At 48.0% G+C, this 18,728-nt stretch overlaps 1 protein-coding gene across 4 annotated transcripts in view; it reads right to left on the bottom strand.

Moving 5' to 3' along the window:
• Positions 1-18,728, bottom strand: part of PMFBP1 (polyamine modulated factor 1 binding protein 1) — a 326,347-nt gene that overhangs the window by 56,835 nt on the left and 250,784 nt on the right. For all 4 annotated transcript variants that reach the window (XM_063945469.1, XM_063945471.1, XM_063945470.1 and 1 more), the window contains 9 exons: positions 14,549-14,795; positions 14,208-14,397; positions 13,981-14,134; positions 13,719-13,886; positions 13,471-13,638; positions 13,139-13,306; positions 10,996-11,163; positions 10,751-10,918; positions 10,500-10,562 (listed from right to left, as the gene is read on the bottom strand). In XM_063945469.1, coding sequence (XP_063801539.1) covers positions 10,500-10,562; positions 10,751-10,918; positions 10,996-11,163; positions 13,139-13,306; positions 13,471-13,638; positions 13,719-13,886; positions 13,981-14,134; positions 14,208-14,397; positions 14,549-14,795 — 1,494 coding nt within the window. The remainder of the gene's footprint in view (positions 1-10,499; positions 10,563-10,750; positions 10,919-10,995; positions 11,164-13,138; positions 13,307-13,470; positions 13,639-13,718; positions 13,887-13,980; positions 14,135-14,207; positions 14,398-14,548; positions 14,796-18,728) is intronic.

Raw genomic sequence — 18,728 nt, 5'->3', positions numbered from 1 at the left:
TAGACCGATGAAAACTATAACATAACCCTTATGTAAGCAAAACTATATACAAGTCTTGCAGAAGTAGTCCGCACTTGGGACGGGCGCCCAGCATCCTCTACGGACTACGAGAAAAAGATTTACCTGTAGGTTTAAAATCTTATTTTCTCTTACGTCCTAGAGAATGCTGGGGACTCCGTAAGGACCATGGGGATTATACCAAAGCTCCTAAACGGGCGGGAGAGTGCGGATGACTCTGCAGCACCGATTGAGCAAACAGGAGGTCCTCCTCAGCCAGGGTATCAAACTTATAGAACTTTGCAAAGGTGTTGAACCCGACCAAGTAGCAGCTCGGCACAGCTGTAGTGCTGAGACCCCTCGGGCAGCCGCCCAAGATGAGCCCACCTTCCTAGTGGAATGGGCCTTGACCGATTTTGGTAACGGCAATCCAGCCGTCGCATGTGCCTGCTGAATCGTGTTACAGATCCAGCGAGCAATAGTCTGCTTTGAAGCAGGAGCGCCAACCTTGTTGGCTGCATACAGGACAAACAGTGCTTCTGTTTTTCTGACTCTAGCCGTTCTGGCCACGTAAATTTTCAAAGCCCTGACCACATCAAGGGACTCGAAATCCTCCGTCTCGTGTAGCCACAGGCACCACAATAGGTTGGTTCATATGAAAAGATGACACCACCTTAGGCAAAAATTGAGGACGGGTCCGCAATTCCGCTCTATCCATATGGAAAACTAGATAGGGGCTTTTATGAGACAAAGCCGCCAATTCCGACACTCGCCTAGCCGAAGCCAAGGCTAACAACATGACCACTTTCCAAATGAGATATTTTAACTCCACCGTTTTAAGTGGTTCAAACCAGTGCGACTTAAGGAAACTCAACACCACGTTAAGGTCCCAAGGCGCCACCGGAGGTATAAAAGGAGGCTGAATATGCAGCACTCCCTTCACAAAAGTCTGTACTTCTGGGAGAGAAGCCAATTCTTTTTGAAAGAAAATGGATAAGGCTGAAATCTGAACCTTAATGGAGCCTAATTTTAGGCCCAAATTCACTCCAGTCTGTAGGAAGTGAAGGAAACGGCCCAGATGGAATTCTTCCGTGGGAGCATTCCTGGCCTCACACCAAGAAACACATTTTCGCCATATAGGGTGATAATGTTTAGCTGTCACTTCCTTCCTAGCCTTTATCAGAGTAGGAATGACCTCATCCGGAATGCCCTTTTCTGCTAGGATCTGGCGTTCAACCGCCATGCCGTGAAACGCAGCCGCAGTAAGTCTTGGAACAGACGGAGCCCCTGTTGCAACAGGTCCTGTCTTAGAGGAAGAGGCCACGGATCTTCTGTGAGCATCTCCTGCAGATCCGGATACCAGGCCCTTCGTGGCCAATCTGGAACAATGAGAACACCCACGGTGTCACTAGGGCGTCCACCGCTACCGCCTGAGGGTCTCTTGACCTGGCGCAATACCTCTGCAGCATTTTGTTGAGTCGGGACACCATCATGTCTATCTGGGGCAGTCCCCACTGACTTGCAATCTGTTGCGAAGACTTCCTGATGAAGTCCCCACTCTTCTGGATGCAGGTCGTGTCTGTTGAGGAAGTCTGCTTCCCAGTTGTCCACTCCCGGAATGAACACTGCTGACAGTGCGCTTACATGATTTTCTGCCCAGCGAAGAATCCTGGTGGCTTCCGCCATTGCCACTCTGCTCCTTGTGCCGCCCTGGCGGTTTACATGAGCCACTGCGGTGATGTTGTCTGACTGGATCTTGACGAAGGGCGTTGTATATGGCCCTCAGCTCCAGGACGTTGATGTGAAGACAAGTTTCTTGACTTGACCAAAGACCCTGGAAGTTTCTTCCTTGTGTGACTGCTCCCCAACCTCGGAGGCTCGCGTCCGTGGTCACCAGAACCCAGTCCTGAATGCCGAACCTGCGGCCCTCTAGAAGGTGAGCACTCTGCAGCCACCACAGGAGAAATGGGTGGTATTCATGTGACCGCCGGTCAGCTGACCGACAGTCACATGACCTCCTCCACGAGCCCGACGGCTCACTTTCCCGATGGTCGGCATGCCGACCAACAGGGACTATTTCCACTCTTGGGTGTCCACGACACCCATAGAGTGGGAATAGAACCCGTGGCGACCGCAGGTCACCACCGAGCCAGCAGCGTGGCGAGCGCAGCGAGCCCGCAAGGGGCCTGCTGCACTCGCCCCTCCCTGCCGGGATCCCGGCGTCGGTAAGCTGACCGGCCCTGGGGGACAGTGTGATCAACCGATGAATCTGTAGATGTGACCCGGACCACTTGTCCAGTAGGTCCCATTGGAAGGTCCTCGCATGGAACCTGCCGAACGGAATGGCCTCGTAAGATGCCACCATCTTTCCCAGGACTCGAGTGCAGTGATGCACTGACACCTGTTTTGGCTTCAATAGGTTCCTGACCAGAGTCATGAGTTCTTGAGCCTTTTCCGTTGGAAGATAAACCCTTTTCTGGTCCGTATCCAGAATCATGCCCAAGAAGGTCAGACGAGTCGTAGGAACCAGCTGCGACTTCGGGATATTGAGAATCCAGCCGTGTTGCTGTAACACTCAGTGAAAATGACACGCTGCTCAGCAACTGCTCTGTTGATCTCGCTTTTATGAGGAGATCGTCCAAGTACGGGATAATTGTGACCCCCTGCCTGCGCAGGAGCACCATCATTTCCGCCATTACCTTGGTGAAAATCCTCGGAGCCGTGGAAAGCCCAAACGGCAACGTCTGAAATTGGTAATGACAATCCTGTACCGCAAATCTCAGGTACGCCTGATGAGATGGATATATTGGAACATGAAGGTATGCATCCTTTATGTCTAGGGATACCATAAAATTCCCCCCCTTCCAGGCTGGCGATGACCGCTCTGAGTGATTCCATCTTGAACTTGAACCTTTTCAAGTATAGGTTCAGGGATTTTAAATTTAAAATGGGTCTGACCGAACCATCCGGTTTCGGGACTACAAACAGGGTTGAGTAATATCCCCTCCCTTGTTGCAGTAGGGGAACCTTGACCACCACCTGTTGAAGATACAATTTGTGAATTGCATTTAACACTAACTCCCTCTCTGAGGGAGAAGCTGGCAGGGCCGATTTGAAAAACCGGCGAGGAGGCACCTCTTCGAATTCCAGCTTGTAACCCTGAGAAACAATTTCTACTGCCCAGGGATCCACCTGTGAGTGAACCCAGATGTGGATGAAAAGTCGAAGACGTGCCTCCACTGGGGCGGACTGCCGTAGCGGAGCCCCAGCGTCATGCGGTGGATTTTGTAGAGGCCGGGGAGGACTTCTGTTCCTGGGAACTAGCGGTGTTGTGCAGCTTCTTTCCTCTGCCCTTACCTCTGGCAAGAAAGGACGCACCTCGTACTTTCTTGTTTTTCTGTGACCGAAAGGACTGCATCTGATAATGTGGCGCTTTTTTAAGCTGTGAGGGAATATAAGGCAAAAAATTGGATTTACCAGCTGTAGCTGTGAAGACCACATCCGAGAGACCTTTTCCAAACAATTCCTCACCCTTGTAAGGTAAAACATCCATATGCCTCTGAGTCGGAATCACCTGTCCATTGCCGGGTCCATCGGACTCATCTAGCAGAAATCGACATAGCGTTGATTCTAGAACCCAAAAGACCAATGTATCTTTGAGAATCCCTCATATATAAGACAGCACTTTTATATGTCCTAGGGTCAATAAGATGGTATCCTTATCCAGGGTCTCAATTTCCGCTGATAAGGTATCCGTCCATGCTGCTACAGCGCTACACACCCAGGCCGACGCCATAGCCGGTCTGAGTAAGGTACCCGAATGCGTGTAAATGGACTTCAAGGTAACCTCCTGCTTGCGATCAGCAGGATCCCTGAGGGTAGCCGTATCTTGGGATGGCAGCGCTATCTTTTTTGACAAGCGTGTCAACGCTTTGTCCACCTTAGGGGAGGATTCCCACCGTATCCTGTCCGTTGGCGGGAAAGGATACGCCATAAGAATCCTTTTGGGAATCTGCAGTTTTTTGTCTGGAGATTTCCACGCTTTTTCACATAATTCGTTCAACTCATGTGAGGAAGGAAATGTTACCTCAGGTTTCTTTCCCTTATACATGTACACCCTCGTGTCAGGGACAGGGGGTTCCTCTGTGATATGCAACACTTCTTTTATTCAAGATAAAGGAAATATTGTCTGCGCAAACTCCTTTAGGAAATGGGGTTTTGGATTTAAATTTGCAGCCGTAGGACAAACCGTTACCCTTATTGGTTATGAGATTTAAATATGAAATCCAGGCGCAGCATTTAAATATGAAAGCAAAGGTAAGAAAAGACAGAATATGAAGAAATATCAGACTGAATGAAAGCTTTAAAATAAATCACATTTATTTCCCAAAAAGTTAATTAAAAATCTGTATGAGCACAATGAATGGGACAGTTTATATCTAGAATCTTTCTCCAGTACCAGTCCCTATATATAAAAAGATCCACACAGTCACAGCCTGATCGCTTAAAATGTCCCGAGACCTGGTTTCCTTTTGCCACAAGGGCTTCCGGTATTTTAAAACCGTGCTTTTTTTTTTTGTATATATAAACAGTGTGCTATGGAACATCACACTAAGGTCTCATATATTGTTATGGTGACAAAATAGGACCATACACACCCTAAGTGAACTGGTGTAGGCTGACAGAAATATTCCGGATAGCAGTATGTACTGTTTCTATTTCCTGATAGTGGTGCGCAATACAGGTGTACCTTCTGCCCTTTTGCTCCGGCTGTCGGCTCTCCGTCTCTATCCGGGCTTCCTCCTTGTTTGTTTGGCCAGCCGCCGCCTCCCAGAGCCTCAGTGCTCCTTCGTCCTGCACTGCTGGTGGGCTGTGGAACGCACCACTCCGGCTTCCGGTTTCGCGGTCCGTGGCTTCCGGGGGTGTGAGCGGTCAGCGTTCACTCGGGTGATTGACTCTCATATTTCGAATACATTTAGCCACTTTTGGCTGTAACTTTGCATCATCAGAGTCGACACTGGAGTCCGAATCCGTGTCGGTATCTGTGTCTCCTATCTGGGATAGTGGGCGCTTCTGAGACCCTGAAGGTTCTGGCGACATAGGGACAGACATGGGTTCACTCCCTGACTGTTCCTTAGCTTCAGCTTTGTGTAATCTTTTGTGCAATAAGTTCACACTAGCACTTAAAACATGCTACATATCCATCCAGTCAGGTGTCGGCACCGCCGATGGAGACCTCACATTCATACGCTCCCCCTCCTCCCTAGGTGAGCCTTCTACCTCAGACATGTCGACACATGCGTACCGACACACCACACACACAGGGAACCTCTTATCTGAAGATAGTTTCCCCACCAGGCCCTTTGGAGAGACAGAGAGAGAGAGTATGCCAACACACACCCAGCGCTATATGACCCAGGAAAAAACACAATATGTTTACCTAGATAGCGCTGTAATCTGTATTTTGCGCCAAATATGTGCCCCCTCCCCCCCCCATCTTTAAAACCCTCTTTCACCGTGGATAAGCAGGGGAGAGTCCGGGGAGCTTCCTCTCAGCGCTGTGCTGTGGAGAAAATGGCGCTGGTGAGTGCTGAGGAAGAAGCCCCGCCCCCTCAGCGGGGGGCTTCTGTCCCGCTCAAATATGTAAAAAAAAACCTGGCTGGGGCTCTTTATATATACAGTGCCCAGCTGTATATATATATATTTTTGCCAGAAAACGAGGTTTATTGCTGCCCAGGGCACCCCCTCTACGCCCTGCACCCTTACAGTGTCTGCCTGTGTGTGCTGTGTGGGAGCAATGGCGCACAGCTTTACTGCTGTGCGTTACCTCAGTGAAGATCTGAAGTCTTCTTACTTCTCATACTCACCCGGCTTCTATCTTCCGGCTCTGCGAGGAGGACGGCGGCGCGGCTCTGGGACGGACGGCGAGGGTGAGACCTGCGTACCAATCTCTCTGGAGCTAATGGTGTCCAGTAGCCTAAGAAGCAGAGCCTTGAAACTCACAGAAGTAGGTCTGCTTCTCTCTTCTCAGTCCCACGAAGCAGGGAGTCTGTTGCCAGCAGGCTCCCTGAAAATAAAAAAACTAACAAAATACTTTCTTTCAGGAAACTCAGGAGAGCTCCCTGTAATGCACCCATTCTCCTCTGGGCACAGTAGTAAACTGAGGTCTGGAGGAGGGGCATAGAGGGAGGAGCCAGTGCACACCCATACCTAAAGTCTTTCTTAAAGTGCCCATGTCTCCTGCGGAGCCCGTCTATCCCATGGTCCTTACGGAGTCCCCAGCATCCTCTAGGACGTAAGAGAAATACTGTTACGCTCTAAGGCTACATTCCCTATAACGTCTGCCACTCAGGGCGGGAAATCCTCAGCCGCTTCTGCTTCTTGCAGTGCTGGCACCACAGATTTACCTGAGGGGGAAGTTTTAACTGATGGTTCTGTCACTGGATGCCATACACCGCCCAGTCAACCCGCAGCACCTGTGGCCAATCAGGACCCATCTTCGGCAGCGTTCTCGAGTATGCTGAATACACTTGTGACACATCTTACGCCCCCTGTGGGACCTCTTGTGCCATTACAGCCACATATTGTCCCTGTAGTTAATCCACCTTGGGTGGACACTCTGTCTACCCAGTTAAAACAATGAAATCAATCTTTGGTTAGACAAAAGTCTACCCCACGCCCCTCTGGGGTCAAGGGGTCATCTAAGCAGGCCATTTCTTCCTCACAATCCACTAATATTTCGGATGATTCTTCTGACAAGGATGGGGAATATACTGATCCATCAGACACCAATACAGCCGCTTCTGATGAGGAATCTACAACACAGGTTGATGTTTCTGACCTAGTGGAGGCTATTAAGCCGATTCTCCAAATAGATGATGCGATAGATCCCACTACTGCGTCTAAGAAACCTGATAAGTTCAAACGTCAGAAGGTTACTAAAGTAGTCTTACCACATTCTGACCATTTAATTGACATACGTCCGGAATCTTGGGCTTCTCCAGGAAAGATATTTTCCCTGTCTAAAAAGGTGCTAGCTCATTATCCTATCCCGGCGGAGTTGAGTAACAAGTGGGAAACTCCACCGCCGATGGACTATCATGTCACCGTCTTGTGGTGTCATCTACTCTGCCTGTCACCACTGTCACCTCACTGAAGGAACCAAAAGATAAGCGTGTGGAGGGATACCTGTAGTCTATTTACTCCCTTACAGGTGCTGTACATAAACCCACTATGGCAGCCTCCTGGGCTGCGAAAGGAATTGAAGCATTGGCTCAGGCAATTGAGAATGAGCTGCCTCAGGATTTTTCTGACACTGCCAGACAATATCTGTCTCATATTACCACTGCCTCCCTTCCTAGTCCAGTGCAGCTTTATTGTTTATCTGTAATAACTTCTGCATTGTACCTGTAACTGAGTGTGCCTGTAGCTGCTGTGTGGATTCCATTCTTGTGTATCACACTACTTGCTGTCACTATATTCTGTACCCTGGGAAGCTAAGTGCGTCAGGGTGGGTGCCCTGTGGAATCCAGTGTACCTCGCAGAAAGAGATTTACCTATGGTAAATCTACCATAAATCTCCTTTTCTGCAGCAGGGTACACTAGGATTCCACAGGGAATACATCGGGGATGTCCTAAAGCAGTTCCTCATGGGAGGGGACGCATTGTAGCGGGCACAACAACTCGGCGTCCAAAGGAAGCATCCTGGGAGGCAAAAGTATCAAAGGCATAGAACCTAATGAACGTTTTCACTGAGGACCACGTAGCCTCCTCGCACAATTGTTCAGCGGACGCACCACGGCGGGCCACCTAAGAAGGTCCAACAGGTAGAATGGGCTTTGATAGCAGCAGGAGCTGGGAGTCCAGCCTGCGCATAGGCTTGTGCAATTACCATTCTAATCCATCTGGCCAAGGTTTGCTTATTCGCAGGCCAGCCACGTTTGTGAAAACCAAAAAGTGCAAATAGGGTATCTAATCTGATAAGAGGCAGTCCTCTCCAAGTAGATACGGAGAGCCCGTACCATCATGGCCTTGCATCATCTTCAGGATACCCATGGGTAGACTATGAATGGGCCAACGCTGTTCCCAGTGATGTATATGGCGTTCTTGAATCTTCTAAGGCAAGAAATCTGCTCTTGTTCCAATATATTTCAACCACGGTTGTTTTCTTCCACATTGATTAGGAGATTACAGTGAAACACAGACACAGGAAATCTGCATTGAAAGCTGTAGACCCTAGCACTGACACACCTATGTTTTGTAAAATAGTCCCTGCGCCACCTGTCCCCAGAGCCGGATTTACCGCTAGGCAACCAAAACGGTTGCGTAGGGCCCGGCGGGTCCCGAGGCGCCCCACTTCCCACTTGTGTCACTGAGACACGCTGCCGCTCAGTCCGGCGGCAGCGTATCTCAGCTGTCAGGAGGAGAGCGCGGCTATGTCTGGCGGCGCGTAGCGGACTTCAAACCAACCGCCGGTTCATGAGCCAATCAGAGCTCGCGGACCGGCAGCCAATCAGGAGCTCTGATTGGCTCACGAACCAGCGGCTAGTTTGAAGTCCTACACGCCGCTGCCACCGGCGCCAGACAGAGCCGCGCTCTCCTCCTGACACCTTCACAGCCGGACGGCGCAGCAGCAGCGGTAAGCACTGCAGCACTGCTGTGGGGGCATTTGTATACCTGACCCTGTGGGAGCATTTGTATACCTGTCAGGTATACAATTGCCCCCACAGTGCCAGATCTACAATTGACCCCACAGTGTCGGGTATTACCGGACACTGTGGGGGCATTTGTATACCTGGCACTGTGGGGGAATTTGTATACCTGGCACTGTGGGGGCATTTGTGGATCTGGCACTGTGGGGGCATTTGTGGATCTGGCACTGTGGGGGCATTTGTGGATCTGGCACTGTGGGGGCATTTGTATACCTGGCACTGTGGGGGCAATTGTGGATCTGGCACTGTGGGGGCAATTGTGGATCTGGCACTGCACTATTGGGGGCATATGTCTGTGTATCACGTCCCATTTTAATTGGCCACACCCATTTTTTTGCCGCGCGCACACAGTACCTCTATGGGGCACTCTGTCTGATTGGTCGCCGCTTAGCCCCGCCGGGAGTGCACACAGATGCTCTCATTCTATTGAATGGGGCGCGTGCGTGTCACGGACACGTGCGCTCCCCAGACGCGGTGATAGGCCCAGGCACAGACGGAACTCCATCTGTAATGTAAGGGGGCATAAGTCAGAACAAAAATATAGTGCTATGGATTGTTTGAGGTAGGGGGGCCCCAAATCGGTATTTCGCTTAGGGCCCCATGAGGTCTAAATCCGCCTCTGCCCGTCCCTCATACACAGGGCCGCAGCATTTCAGAAATGCTGTGGCTTAGGTGCCCTGCAAGTGACAATGCAGGACCTGTTCTGTACATACCTTTTGTATCCTACTCTGTATATGGCCCATAAGCTCAGCATTCTGACAAGCCAGTACATGAACTGTCTCCAAAACTGCACTAGACCCTCTACACTGGTGCCTCATGGCCATTTCCAGGCACAGCTCCTGGTAATTGTGCTAGAACTCAGCAGATGGCAGCACCCTGGTCAGAGCATACCCTTTCTTATGAGGAAAGGCCATAAAGATTCCATCAGACCATGCCACTGCAGAGACATACTTCAGTTAAGGAGGTACCAATACTGTGCTGTTCATTAAAACAATGGCTGGATCATGCGATGACAGTGAAACGTTCAGCACAGGGTTGGAGAGCAGATTTTCTCAGCAGGTGTGCTCTTCGCTGTGAAATCTACTGGCACATAATGGCCTGGTAGGGGCATCCAGATGTAACCCTGTTGGCATCTCAGCTGAATTACAAGGTGTAGCGCTCCTATTCCAGGACCTGGAAACAGAGGCGTCTTGGGCAGGCACCAAGTCAGTACCTTGGGACTTCTGATTCACCGGCTCGCTTCGGTAGCAATGCTTCTACGAGTGCTACAGCAGGTAGAAAGAGAGGGAGCTCAGGTGATTCCAGTGGTACCAGCCTGATGACAGCGTAGTGACATTCTCAGCATGGCCGAGGGCCCATCTTGGTGTCTGCCTATTGCCAATTTAAGATCTGATCCATAGAGCTTAGGGATTATCACTACATATCCTGGCGGAAAAGGGTTTCCTAACTCTTCTTCTTTCTGCTTGTCCCAGTTTACTTTTCTTGTAGGCCTGGACAGGGGTGTGAAACCTTCCTGCATTGAGTGATGTATGTGCAGCCTTCATGCACAGCCCCCTCCCCAATGCCTTGGGATCTGACTCTGATGCTCTGTCACCTCTAATGGGCTGTACATGCGTCTGTCCCCATGGGGATTTTATATTGCTGCACAGACATATCTCTTAATTTTGTTTACATATGTAAAATTTACTATAGCATGATTTTATCATTATTATCTCCTAATAAGTTTTGTGCATCTGGCATACAGCCAGCAAAGCTATCGCTCTGCTGCCATGGCCTGTACCAAACACTCACCTCACTGGTGGCTATGTTGTACTTCTGCTTCACCTGATTTAATGCATTCTGCAGGCTGTCTCTCTGTGAAGAAGGAAGACAAATCAATAGGAGGTCTGGGTGCACCCAACAAGCACGTTCTAGATCTGGCGTAGGCCAGCAGTAGTTCTCCAGCTCTTGTGGAACATGTCTTGGCAGGGAATGCTGGGACTGAAAGCTTCACAATAGCTGGAGGACCCCAGGCTGACTGTGCTGATATTATTGATCATTACCTCTCTGCCTTCTACTTTCATCTTCTCCATCAGGAGAGCGACTTGTTCCTGGAGCTGCTTTGTGTCCTCTTCTCGCTGTCTCAGCTGCTGTGCGCACTCCTGGTGAAGTCTCTGCCACTGCTGTAGCTGGTTACTAAGCTCGCGCAGGCGGCCCTCACATACCTCTACCTACAACATGATGTGGATGGTGAGGAGGGGCACGGTCACGTTGTCAGCCTGGTAACTCTTCCCTTCCCAACCCTCACCTCTTGCTCCTTCTGCCGGTGCAGATCATGTAGAGCTTTCACCTCTGTACTCATGCGCCTGATTCGCTCCTCCTGCGCAGCGGCGTCTCTCTCCAGCTCGGCCTTTCTCTGCTGCACTCGCTGTAGCTCATTCCGTAGTGCCGCTAACTCTTTGTTCCGCTCACTGAGCTGCAGGAGGAAAGTGCATCTGATCATTTCACCTTCCCAAATGTAACATTATTACGTTTCAGAGAACAAACGTGACACAATTTTAGAGAGCGAGTCGTATTACACCTTTCCTAGAGCTTATCAAACTCTGCTATGAAAGTAGGCATTGCTAAACAAGGTGCAAGTAGAAACTAAAAGTCAGGGTGGTGGTTAAACACTGGAGAATATGACAGTAACAATGTTGCATTTAATTAGAATCCCTTAAAAAGTAAAACTACACCAGCTGGGGGCAGCCATTTTGTAGACTGAATCCATGAGACTGCTGATTCCCAATGCACTTGCAACCGATGCTGCTAGCTGCCAGTGACGTTACAGGCTGCATCCTCTTCCCAGTGCTCCCTGACTCCCTCACTTTAGTTGCAGAAGTCCCCTGCTCACTGCTGTTGAGGGCCCTGAAGAACTCCATTCCTTACAGAAGGCTGCACACAGAGTACTGCCCACAGTCACCATGACCTCCGCACAGGAGCAGCGCTGTGACCCTAAATGTATGTGACTAGGGCAGAGGCCAGGCCCTTATTTTCAGGGACTGCTACACCTCAGAGGATGGAGGTCACAGAGAACAGTGGTGGCATTATCCCTTTGTATCCCGTTCTGACTTGGTATGGCAACATTTCCACTGCTGAGATGCTTTCCAGTAATTAACCAGAGCACTAGGCAGAACCTTTATCCAGATGCTAGAGGAATCTTACACCTAGTTTCTGTTTGTTCTACTAAGCAACAAAGCACATGTAGGTCTTATCCCCGCACACTATGAAAGCAGCCTCATATCCTGCAGGGGATACAGCCACGTGTGACCATCCTGCAGGGGATACAGCCACAAGTGACCATCCTGCGGGGGATACAGCCACGTCTGATCATCCTGCGGGGGATACAGCCACGTGTGACCATCCTGCGGGGGATACAGCCACAAGTGACCATCCTACGGGGGATACAGCCACGTGTGACCATCCTGCAGGGGATACAGCCACAAGTGATCATCCTGCGGGGAATACAGCTACGTCTGATCATCCTGCGGGGGATACAGCCACGTGTGACCATCCTGCGGGGGATATAGCCACGTGTGACCATCCTGCAGGATGCAGGAGATACAGCCACGTGTGACCATCCTGCGGGGGATACAGCCACGTGTGATTATCCTGCAGGGGATACAGCCACGTCTGATTATCCTGCGGGGGATACAGCCACGTCTGATCATCATGCGGGGGATACAGCCACGTGTGACCATCCTGCAGGATGCAGGAGATACAGCCACGTGTGACCATCCTGCGGGGGATACAGCCACGTGTGACCATCCTGCAGGATGCAGGAGATACAGCCACGTGTGACCATCCTGTGGGGGATACAGCCACGTGTGACCATCCTGCAGGATGCAGGAGATACAGCCACGTGTGACCATCCTGCGGGGGATACAGCCACGTGTGACCATCCTGCGGGGGATACAGCCACGTGTGACCATCCTGCAGGATGCAGGCGATACAGCCACGTGTGACCATCCTGCGGGGGATACAGCCACGTGTGACCATCCTGCAGGATGCAGGAGATACAGCCATGTGTGACCATCCTGCTGAGCCAGAAAGCATTCAGGAGGGGATGGTAATCGGTACAACCTGCTGTTCCCTGTATGTCTTTTTCAGCAGAAATGCTGTTGTACTTTGATGAAGTAATGAATGACCTTTCTAAGGTTCAACACAATTGGTTTAAGAAATAAAGCAACATATAACAAATGTTTTGCCATGGTTTATTCTCTTAGTATCTCCGCCATAGAACTGCACTTTGAGGGACAATGCTGAAGTAGCACAACACTTCACACCTCAGCCCCCCCATTGCTAAGAAGCAATAGGAGGGAGTAATGTACGATGGGCACCCTTAGCTGCCATGGCAACGGGTGTAACATTGAATCTACACTGTACACTGTCTAATTGCCCCTGTCACCTACCTGCTCTCTCGCTTCCCGCTGACCAGCCTGAGCCGCAGAGACTTGGTTCTTAAGATCTTGCAGACACTCCTGGGCGGTGTTTAACTCTTGACTCCGCCCCCTTGCCGTTTTCTGTGCAGCCTCTTCATTGGAGCGTAAGCGTACTAAAGATTCCTCCAGATGCTTGGACTGGGGATGGAAGAGGTGAGGTTAGTGCATGAGTAAAGGGGGGACAAAGGCAGTTGATGTGAGGGGGCTGTGCAGGGATAATGACTGCACACAGGAATGCATCTACCACAACCTAAATCTCGTGTGTGTGATACAAGGATAGGTAGCTTAGTGGCAGCATTCACCTCTTGGCTCTGAGCCTGGATCTTTCTTTGTGCTTGTTGCAGAGCACTCTTGGTGAGCTCTAACTGAGCGTTGCAGTCTCTGGTCTCCTCCCGATCGGTCTGCCATCGCCTCTCCAGCTTGGAGTAACTGCTCTGCAAACTCTGCAGTGCCCGATCCCTCTCTGCCAGCTGCAACAGCAAAAGTACAAAATATCAGTGACTGAGTGCCCCCTGGTGCCGTTAGACCCCACCGTGCTACCGCCACTCACCAGCCGGTCAGAGTGCTTCACCCTCAGGCTTAGCTCCTCCACCTCTCTCTGCAGTGTGGTCTCTCGCTCCTTGGCCCTCTGGTGCTGCCGCTGCAGCTCTTCATGGCGTATCTGCTGCTGCTCCAGCTCTGCCCGGAGAGCCTGCTGAGTCACACTTTGTTCCTGTAGCTACAAGACACCAGTGTTTTAAATAATGCTACGCCATCACTGGACAAGCCGTTGTGTGACAGTCGTGGACTGGAGAGCCACAGGCGGCCGTTACCTGTTGCTGCAGAGCCTTGTGTTGCTCCTGATCACTAGTCTGCTCCAGCTGCAGTTTGCTCAGTGAGTGCTGCAGCTTCATGGCCTCCTGTGAAGACGACTGATGTCTCTTTTTTGCCTCATTAAGCTCTGATTTCAGGCGCTCCATTAGTGCCCTGCGGACACAGAGGAAATTAGCTGGTGATCACACAGCATTCAGATGACACTGCAGGCAGATGCAGACGGTACCTGCACTGCTCCACTTCCTCGTCGCTGGCATTGGCTTGCTCCCTCAGTGTGCGGATTTCACTTTCCATCTTGCGTCCATGCTGCTCCTGCCTTACTACTTCAGCCACACGCTCGCTCAGCTGCTCCTGTGTGCTCTGCAGGGCGCTCTCCACTAGAAGAGTCTTCTCCTCCTGCCCCGCCAGGGCCTGCACTGGTCACAGAAGAATTAATTATTATTATTACAAGTCTCCAACGATTTAGTAACTTGAGGCCTAGATTGCAATGATTCCACCACGCTGACTGTTGCTTGTCCCATGCAATCGCCTACTGCCTGCCCAATATCATCCCAGAGGGCTAGGTACCTGCTTCTTTGTGGAGTCTGTAAGTCTCTTGCAGCTCTTTCCTCAGCTCCTGTATTTCTGTCCTGAGGGCGCTATTCTCTCTGTCTCTCTGGTCACATTCTTTCTGTGCATTCTGCAGTTTCCTCTCCATACCCCGGGCAGACTCTAGGTGGCGCTCTATCTCCTGATTGAGGGATTTCAGAGAGCTGCGAGCTTGAAGGAGATCAGCCTCTGACTGACGCAGGAGGGCATCACGTTTCTGAATTGCCTGCAGCATATACCAAGTGTGCATGTACAATATTACATAGAAAATGCCTTTCTCGGTCATTAGAAAGGAGTAAAAGCACAATGTTTCAGCATGTATCAGATACAACACACAATGGAAGCTGTCAGCAGCCCAGCTCTAATTTCCTTGCCCATGTTCCATGACCGTTCTAAAGGGGTCATTCCGAGTTGATCGCTCGCTAGCTACTTTTTGCAGCTCTGTGATCAGATAGTCACCGCCTATAGGGGAGTGTATTTTCGCTTTGCAAGTGTGCGAACGCCTGTGCAGCCGAGCTCTGCAAAAACATTTTTTGCAGTTACTGAGTAGGTCTGAACATTCTCAGCCGCTGTGATCACTTCAGCCTGTCTGGTCCCAGAATTGACGTAAGGCACCCGCCCTGCAAGCGCTTGGACACGCCCGCGTTTTCCCAAACACTCCCAGAAAACGGTCAGTTGACACCCACAAACGCCCTCTTCCTGTCAATCTCCTTGCGATTGGCTGTGCGAATGGATTCTTCGTTAAATCCATCGCCCAGCAACGATCCGCTTTGTACCCGTACGACGCGCCTGCGCATTGCGGTACATATGCATGCGCAGTAGTGACCTAATCGATGTGCTGCGAAAAACGGCAGCGTGCGAACAGGTCGGAATGACCCCATAAATGCAGTTACGGATGGCCAATCATCTCTGTAGTGTGTACAGTATATACACAAAGCATACATCACCAGCATTCACACACATATACACCTTGACAAAGGGGGCATCCAGGCCCCGAAACGTCGGATTCATTATTATGTATTCTTAACAATATACTTGAATTTTGATTGAAGCACATCTGAGTGCCGCCAATTTCTTTCTTCTAGATCTATTTATATATATATATTATATATATATATATATATATATATATATATATATATACACACATACACAGGTTGAGTATCCCATATCCAAATATTCCGAAATACGCACTTTTTCGAATGAGAGTGAGATAGTGAAACCTTTGTTTTTTAATGACTCAATGTACACAAACTTTGTTTAATACACAAAGTTATTAAAAATATTGTATTAAATGACCTTCAGGCTGTGTGTATAAGGTGTATATGAAACAAATGAATTGTGTGAATGTAGACACACTTTGTTTAATGCACACAGTTATAAAAAATATTGGCTAAAATTACCTTCAGGCTGTGTGTATAAGGTGTAAATGAATTATAAATGAATTCTGTGCTTAGATTTAGGTCCCATCACCATGATATCTCATTATGGTATGCAATTATTCCGAAATACGGAAAAATCCTATATCCAAAATACGTCTGGCCCCAAGCATTTTGGATAAGGGATACAAGACTAAACAACCCCTTAATGCGCTCTAAATTTGGACTCTAAAATTGGAACTCTTGTTTTTTTTAGTGAAAATAAATAAATAAATGAAAATATATAGATACCAATTAACGATGGGCAAGCTTCTACACAGAGATGATCCCCTGTCGAAAGAGACCGATATTAAATAGAAACCAAAGAAGTATATCTCTGTGGAGCGCACTTATTGAAGTATTGTTCGATATAATTATACTTAGTTAAGAATGTGATTTAGTATTTGGTTACTGATGAAGAGAGGATGACTTAACAGACACACCCTTTTGCTTTAAAACACTTGTTTCTTTTTATTGCTAAAAACTATTTTAAATTCTCTTTTCCATTAAAAGAAGTTGATGAACATTTTTACAATGTATTATTGTTCATTACAGACACAAAAATTACTTTCAACCTTTCCAAACAATAAAGTATTTTCACCCAATGCGTTTCGTCTTATAGCGACTTCTTCAGGGGTGTTTTTTCTGTATGATAAATAATTTGTTTAATTTGAAACGGCTGTATTTTCATAAAGATATGGTCCACAATATGCTATATAATTTAGCAATGTTTGGTAGAACTTCTTATTTGAGAACGCCTGGTAATAAATATTATTCTTCCAAGTAATGACTTGTAGTTAGTTTATCCAACTTTTTATTTGTAATTTTCCCGCAATTCTTTCCTATATCAAAAAAGGATCATTTCATTCCACTTCTGGATCTCTATGCATGCAGACATATAGGAGAGCTGTTGGTAAATTAAAGAGGCTTAATTATATTCAGGCTACTTTGGATCCTTTTTTGATATATGAAAGAATTGCGGTAAAATTACAAATAAAAAGTTGGATAAACTAACTACAAGTCATTATTTGGAAGAATAATATTTATTACCAGGCGTTCTCAAATAAGAAGTTCTACCAAACATTGCTAAATTATGGAAGTCAATTATTTTTTAAAATAATTCTAAGCATATTGTGGACCATATCTTTATGAAAATACAGCCGTTTCAAATTAAACAAATTATTTATCATTCATAAAAAACACCCCTGAAGAAGTCGCTATAAGACGAAACGCGTTTGGTGAAATACTTTATTGTTTGGAAAGGTTGAAAGTCATTTTTGTGTCTGTAATGAACAATAATACATTGTAAAAATGTTCATCAACTTCTTTTAATGGAAAAGAGAATTTAAAATAGTTTTTAGCAATAAAAATAAACAAGTGTTTTAAAGCAAAAGGGTGTGTCTGTTAAGTCATCCTCTCTTCATCAGTAACCAAATACTAAATCACATTCTTAACTAAGTATAATTATATCGAGCAATACTTCAATAAGTGCGCTCCACAGAGATATACTTCTTTGGTTATATATATATATATATATATATATATACACATACATACACACACACACACACACACACACACACACACACATACATACATACATATACAGAGGCGTCACCGGGTGAGTTATCACCCCCTTTCCCGCCGGAGCAGCGGGCGTCCGAAAAGGGTGTGTGGTCTAATCCAAAAGGGGGCATGGCCCCTCTGATCTTTTTTTTTTTTCATTCTTCGCTCCGGGGGCATGTCCAGCTTCCCCGAAGATGCTGGCTGCCCCCGGAGACTGCTCAGCGTGCAGTGCCGGCTGTTATCTGTAACAGGAACCGAGTACTGCAGGAGTTTATCTCACTGCAGCACTCTGCTCCTGTCACTACAAAAGAGCTGGCACTTTGGTGTCACCCCCTCCTGACGCCACTTTATATGTGTATTATATATATATATATATATATATATATATATATATATATATATATATATAGATGTGTGTGTGTGTATGTTCCAGCATAACTCTGGAATGCCTGGAGCAAGTTACACCAAACTTGGTACACATATGACTTACAATCTGGGAAAAAATACTGTGGGGGTAAGACACCCCTAGCACCCCTAGGGGTGGGGGTGGGAAGGGGGTGACATGTAAAAATCCATAGTTTTTGGGGTCGCAGAGATGAATAGTGACACTCCCGATGCTGTTTAAGTCCAGGTGAGAAGGGTTGAAAAATGAAATGTCCAAAATGACCGACAGTAGTGTCAAATCCATCGTTTTCGGGGTCGCTAAACTGATCGCATTTTAAAAATGCACACGTTCCTTAGACTGTCCGTTAACATATAGGCTATGTATCTTCACGCTAATTCTTTTAGGGGTTGGGTAGTGAACTTAAACTTGAATATGGGAGCAATGAAAACAGTTTATTGAATTAAGAATTCCACACGGTCAAAAATAAGATTTTACTCACCGGTAAATCTATTTCTCGTAGTCCGTAGTGGATGCTGGGAACTCCGTAAGGACCATGGGGAATAGACGGGCTCCGCAGGAGACTGGGCACTCTAAAAGAAAGATTAGGTACTATCTGGTGTGCACTGGCTCCTCCCACTATGACCCTCCTCCAGACCTCAGTTAGGATACTGTGCCCGGAAGAGCTGACACAATAAGGAAGGATTTTGAATCCCGGGTAAGACTCATACCAGCCACACCAATCACACCGTATAACTTGTGATACTATACCCAGTTAACAGTATGAAATATA

This window comes from Pseudophryne corroboree, chromosome 11 (assembly GCF_028390025.1).
Source record: "Pseudophryne corroboree isolate aPseCor3 chromosome 11, aPseCor3.hap2, whole genome shotgun sequence".
Taxonomy (NCBI): domain Eukaryota; kingdom Metazoa; phylum Chordata; class Amphibia; order Anura; family Myobatrachidae; genus Pseudophryne; species Pseudophryne corroboree.
The sequence above is the reverse complement of the archived record's forward strand: the minus strand, read 5'-3'. Positions and strand labels throughout refer to the sequence as shown.